The sequence below is a fragment of the Ursus americanus genome, chromosome 22 (genome assembly GCF_024610735.1).
Source record: "Ursus americanus isolate L20-20 chromosome 22, mUrsAme1.1.p, whole genome shotgun sequence".
Taxonomy (NCBI): Eukaryota; Metazoa; Chordata; class Mammalia; order Carnivora; family Ursidae; genus Ursus; species Ursus americanus.
In genome coordinates, this window is record NC_142148.1 from 14,724,170 (window position 1) to 14,730,723 (window position 6,554).

General features: G+C 41.6%; 1 protein-coding gene across 1 annotated transcript; it reads left to right on the top strand.

Annotated features, from left to right (window-relative positions):
• The first annotated feature begins 2,994 nt into the window (after positions 1 to 2,994).
• WFDC9 (WAP four-disulfide core domain 9) lies at positions 2,995 to 5,838 on the top strand. Its single transcript, XM_087853939.1, has 4 exons — positions 2,995 to 3,039; positions 3,740 to 3,947; positions 5,133 to 5,280; positions 5,808 to 5,838. The coding sequence occupies exons 1-4, from the start codon at positions 2,995 to 2,997 to the stop codon at positions 5,836 to 5,838; spliced, it is 432 nt and encodes a 143-aa protein (XP_087710065.1).
• Positions 5,839 to 6,554: the final 716 nt, after the last annotated feature.

Sequence of the window (6,554 nt, forward strand, 5' to 3'; positions counted from 1 at the left end):
AAGGAGAATAAGGTTTCAAAGCCCCCTTTGAAGAATTTTGCCCCTTTTAAATGATCTCTAGCAGGACACGTGCTTTTGAGCAGAGGAATTTTGGTTGATTCTTCTAGAGAAGTGTTGTTCACTAGAACTTTCAGGGATGATGGAAATGTTGTATGTCTGAGCTGTCCAATATAATAGCCACTAGTGGGGTGACTGGGTGGCTTGGTTGGTGAAACGTCTGGCTTTGGCTCAGTTCATGATCTCAGGGCCTTGGGATTGAGCTCTGCATCAGTCTCCCTGCTCAGTGGGGAGTCTGCTTCTCCCTCTCCCTCTGCCTGCCGCTCTGCCTGCATGTGTTCTTTCTCTCTGTCAATACAAAAATAAGCCTAATAAAAAAATAGGCACTAGCGATTTGTAGCTATCGAATGCTTGAAATGACTGGAAGCCAAATTTTAAATTTAATTAAAATTGTCACATGTGGGTAGTGGCTATCATATTGGACAGTGCAGGGGAAGTACTTCTGCTTGGTGGAAAACTTCCAAAGAATCATAAAGACTTCCAGGAAGAAAGACAATCACTTCCTTGTGACCATGTAATTCATAACATTGGAAGTTTACTCTTTTCTTGGGCTCTTTTATTTTCCTTTCTCTTTGGTTTCAGGATGGTGAAGCAGCAGATGAATGTTAAAGGGTGCATATGGGAGAGCTCTGGGATTTTTGAGTGGTAATTAAGCCTCTTCCTTCCTTGCCCCATCTTTCCCCACCCTCAGCTGCCAGTTGTCAGCAGGGTATATCTTCTTTGCTTCATTGTTTTCTCCTTAACAATTACTACCATCTTTGTCCTTCCTTATTATATTGTTTAATTAGAATGTCACCTCTATGAATGTAAGGATTTTTGTTTGTTTTGTTCACCACTCTATTCTAGTACCTATAACTTGTAATGCAATTAGATACTTAATAGATATTAATTTATTTATTTTGAGATAAAGATATAGATGATAGATAGATAGATGATAGATAGATAGATAGATAGATAGATAGATAGATAGATAGATAGATGATAGAACACATACAAGAGCACTAGGGTGGAGTAGGGGCAGCGGGAGAGAGAGAATCTCAAGTAGGCTCCATGTCCAGCACAGAGCTTGACCTGGGGCTGGATCTCACGACCCAGAGGTCATGACCTGAGGCAAAATAAGAGCCAGACATTTAACTGACTGCACCACTCAGGCACCCCTTAATAGATATTTATTAAATGAATTAACTTCCCCTCTACTCACACAGGTTAAATTCTAGGCAAATTAAAATGTAAAGTGTATACGCAACTAATGAATCATTGAACACTACAACAAAACTTATGATGTACTATATGTTGGTTAACTGAACATAATGAAAAATTAAAAAAATTAAAAAAAGAAGTCTTGCCATTTGCAAAGACATGAATGGAGCTAGAGAGTTATCCTAATGCAATAAGTCAGTTAGAAAAGACAAATAACATATGATTCACCCAGGTGTGGAATTTAAGAAACAAATCTGATGAACATGTGGGAAGGAAAAAAAGAGAGAGGGAAGAAAACCACGAGACTCTCAACAAAAGAGAACAAACAGGGTTGATGGAGGGAGCTGGGTAGGGATGGTCTAAGTGGGTGATGGGTAGGCACTTGTTATGATGAGCAGTGGGTGTTATATGTAAGTGAAGAATCACTAAATTATACTCCTGAAACCAATATTACACTAGATGTTAACTAACTAGAATTTAAATAAAAATTTCAATAAACAAAAAATATAAAGTATAAAAGAAAAAAACAAAAAATTAAATGAAAATAGTTTTCAAACATCTAGACGAGAGGAAATTCTGAGCTTAATACTAAAAGCTAACATTTATTGAGTGTATATAGTATGTTTTGGGTCCTATGCTGAGTGTTTCATATACATTAGATTATTTGATCCTAGTAACCTAATGAGATGAATATGGGTATTATTTCTGTGTTACAGAAATACAGATGAGGAAGCTGGGGCTCCAGGAATTATGTGATCAGCCCAGTTTCCACAGCTAAAAGTTGGGGCAACAGGTGTTGGAATTCTATTTCAAGCCAATTTGACCCTGATGCATATATTCCTTCCTCTCTATAATACTGGAGAGCAAACAGTGTGGTGGCAGATATTTCCTTTGTATTGCCTTGAGTAGAACAGGAAGTGTGGTAACACACATCTGATATCTTGCTGGTGGAATTATAACCCAACCCTTAGTGAGAAAATGTGGCAGACATTGTCCAAAGCCTGAAATAGACAACATCTTTTGCTCAGCAATCTTTCTCTATTAACTCATATATATAAATAATAATGCATGTGCCAAAGCTGTAGCTATAAGGAGGTTCATCAGGACATTTTTATAACAAAAAGAAGGTGGAAATATTTGAGTCTTCATGATATAGGGGGAATGATTGTGATTTTGATACTTGAATTGTTGGCATGACTTGTATGATGTGATCATACTACTTTGTCTCTCCTGTCTGTATATTTTATTCAGATAGGCTAGATGTTTCCTTGCCTCTTCAGGAAAACTTAGGTAGGTCCCCAAATTTTGTGTGACCCTTCAATCACAGAACATCTCAACTTAATAATTAAATGTGCAGGCCCATGTAATTAGCCACAACTCCACAAATTGTTGAGAACTGTGGACTCTCCCCTCCCTCAGAAACTCTAGTTGTGGAAAAGGATGTGGTCAATATCTCTGTCTTGGGCTCCTTGTGATTCTGTGTCTTCACCCTCTTTTGGCTATAAAAAGTTTCTGTCTCCTAGGTAGTAGAGGCATGAAGAACCAGTAAGTGGGAGTAGGACAGTTCTCACACAGCACATACTATCACAAGCTGACTTGGTGCTTCTGACACTCATTTATGGGAGAATTCAAAGGTTCACTGCAGACAGAAAATGGCATCTGGCCATTTACAACTCAGATGTGCCCCAACTGCAGCTCTCTTCTTTGGTGTTAAAGGTCCCTTGAGAGCCTTCAGTCATGACTCAGGTCTACAGGATCCTTACAGGCTTCTGGAGATGCACAGTAAGCACTATGAGTAGTATCCACAAAGCCTTTTGTCTCAACTTGGAATTAGAAGAGAGCTTCCCCACTTCCTTGAACAGAGCTTTTTACCAATAAAATCTTTGAAACCCTCTCCACAACTCATTCAACTTTGGATCATCTATTTAGATGAAAGGTTTAAGAGTTCCCTGACCAGTTCTTGACCATCAACTTTCTCAAGTCCTACATAGTAACCCATCTCACATAACTCAGTCTGGAATCATTCTGGTACTTTGTCTTGGGGTCTGGACTAACAATTACATTATATAATCCTATTACATATGCTCTTAAGTAAATAAATCAGGACACTTGATGTGTTCTATTATTCCAAGTTCATAAATATAATGAATACAACAAAAAAGGACATATATACACTGGTTATCTATGGGGGGATGGAATTCCTAATGCTCATCCATTTCTTTTACATAGTTTTTTTGTTTGTTTTTGACAAATTATACAAACTGAAGATTTACTACATCAAAAACTGATGAAGTACTGTATGGTGACTAACATAACATTAAAAAAAAGCAATGCATTTTTAAAGGAAATAATTTTGCAAAGGAAGTGGCATGTAGTGTGAGATGGGGAAGTAGCCTGGGAGGCAATGGCTAGCTTCATATGCAGTTAGGTGCCAGAGGGGGAAAAGGAGAAGTAGGAGAAAGAATAACCCAATATTCACAAGCACTTCAACTCTCTTTCTGACCCTTGTCTCCTTAATTTCTGTTCTACCTCTAGTGGCATTGGGAGAAGACCTATCTTCTGCCAAAGCTTAACCCAAATACACAGAGAGACGACCATGAAGCCCTGGGTTCTCCTACTCATCATGCTCATCTATGGGGTTGTGATGCTTCTGCCTGTGCTGGGAGGCTTCAAGAACAAGAATTTTGTGGGTGGTATGACACGGGAGGAAGGGGGTCTGCCCAGTCCTGGGATGTCTGGTATAAGTGATTCTGGGACCACCTTTCCTCGATCACAACCTTCCTTAAAGCAGAGACAACCAAGAAAAATTTAGGTTGGATGTTCCCAATTTGGTGCCCTTTCAGCTTCCCCTCTGAGGTGAAAGTGATAATGGGTATATGGAAATGGAACATAGCTTAGTCGAAATGGTATTTCCCAATATTAGACTACCTTAGGCAGGGGAAACACCAACACAGAGCTTTCCTCTGAGCCCATATTTTCAGATCTCTGTGCCTTCAATGAATACCAAAAGGGCAATATTGTTCACTTGGAAGGGTAGAATCCTTTAGAATGTGAAAAAATGGAAAAGACAAAAAAGGGATCCTTAGGAGTTCAAGTTTGGGGTCAGATGATAAAATGGGGATAGTGAAGAGAGGGTTGTGGGCCAGTGAAAGAGATGGAATTTGGAGAGAGGCTTAGTGCTCAGGCTGTGGTTATGTATGGGCATGGAAGCAAATAGATAAGGGGAAAAACAGGTACCCATTCTCCCCCAGCTCAGTTTTCCATTCTGTAAATTGGGTATGGAAAGTAGAGCTAGGCAATATTGCCATCCCTGAAATCCCAAGTCCAGTGAGAATAGACTTGGTGAGGAGGTGCCATAGATGGTGAGGTTGTCCTGGGTCCTATCTTTAGGGAGCTTGGAGAGGGCCCAAAGGCCTGCAGTGCTATGGGGACATGTGGAAAGAGGGAAGGCATGTGATGCAAGAAGGGTCTCCTGTGAAAAGACACAACTTGAATTCAAGGAGAGAATTTTCTTTTTTTTTTTTTTTTAAAGATTTTATTTATTTATTTGACAGAGATAGAGACAGCCAGCGAGACAGGGAACACAAGCAGGGGGAGTGGGAGAGGAAGAAGCAGGCTCCCAGCAGAGGAGCCTGATGTGGGGCTCGATCCCATAACGCCGGGACCACGCCCTGAGCCGAAGGCAGACGCTTAACCACTATGCCACCCAGGCGCCCCTCAAGGAGCGAATTTTCTTAAAATGCAGAGAACTATGTTGTTTGTGACCTTGAGCTTAAGTTTCAGTCAGGGGATTGTTAAGCTCGAGAAAGGTTTTTTCTCCAAGTTGTGGGTGGATGGAGCTAGCATCTGCCATCATATACCATCTACCATCTCAGTTCCATTTGGAAGAACAGCCACTGACCAGTGCTGGGTACAGCCGCCATTAAAGTATTGTGAGAAGAGGTGCACTAAATTACAAGAGTGTTTATCTCTCAATCATACATGCTGTTGGACCTTCTGTGGAAACATCTGCTTGGACAACAGGTGAGTTGGCTGGAGTGGGAAGGTCGTACTTGGCCATACTTCCTCACTACTGGTCACCCTCATTCAGAAGCTGTGACATGGGACAGATTCACCCAAATTCTGGTCAAAGAAACAGGCAGCATAAGGCAATGTTCTCCTATCTTGATACCTAGCTGCCATTCAGGGCAAAAACCCCAAAACACCAATGTTGGGGTGGGGAAGCTCCACTTTCCTTCCTTTGCTTTCATTCGTTTCCCCAAAGAGTCACCCGTCAGTTTGTTCATCCCTCTTTTGTCCAAGGCCCTGACTATTGCCTCCTTGGTCTGGCATCTCCATTGGCCCCTTGTCTCAGGCAGACCCAAAGAGACCCGGTCTCCACCTATCTGCCCAATTGCCAAATCTCTTGGGAGAAATTGCTTAAAATGGGTAACTAGTGATCTTATAGGAAGAATTTCTGTTCCCATTGACAAGGACCAAGGTGCTACTAAGGTTGGGAATGGAGGTCTCCAGGGTTCCCTGATTTTAACCACTTGACTTGTCTTTTCCAGAGAACCCTTTAAATCCATGCTAAACCACTAAGTTCTAGCTGGCTCACCACTAGTACGGGCTAGAGGATGACTATGTAGTCTAAGAAGAGTTCTACCCGGCTCCATGTTGGGTTATCCACTTGCCTGGCTGAAGACCCTTCCATTCTCTCCTTGATCTCCCTATCCTGAGAAGGCTCATCTCTGCCAAATAAACTGATAACCAACCTGAGCGCTCTGCATTGTTTTATACCCTATTCCTGTGTTTCCTTTCTGTCTTTATCAACAGTTGTTCCTTTCCATCCCACCATGGGTATAGGCACCCAACACTGCCTTCCCTGTTAGACCTATATAATAGTCAGTAGATTCACATCTGTAGCAAAAATGCAGAGCTTTATAAAAATCTCAGTAAACAGAGTAAAAGTTTATTCTCATTCACAATACATTTCAATGCTGATGGTTGGTGAACAACCCCCATGCCATGCGTGGTTCAAGGACCCTGCATCCTTCTGTCTATAACTCCATCATCTCCCAGGGCCTCCACTGCATCCAGCCAGCAGATGGGAGACGAAGGGCAGCATGGAGGCTCCTACAGAAGGGTTTTAATAGCCAGGCCTAGAAGTGGAGCTCTGTTTCCATCCACATTCTATTTGCCATAATGTAGCCATAGGGTCCCCTTCTTTGCAAAGGAAACAGGGAAATACAGTCTAGCTGTATGCCCAAGGTCAACAGAAAGCAGGATTTGGTGAACTCATGGCAGTCTCTGAACCG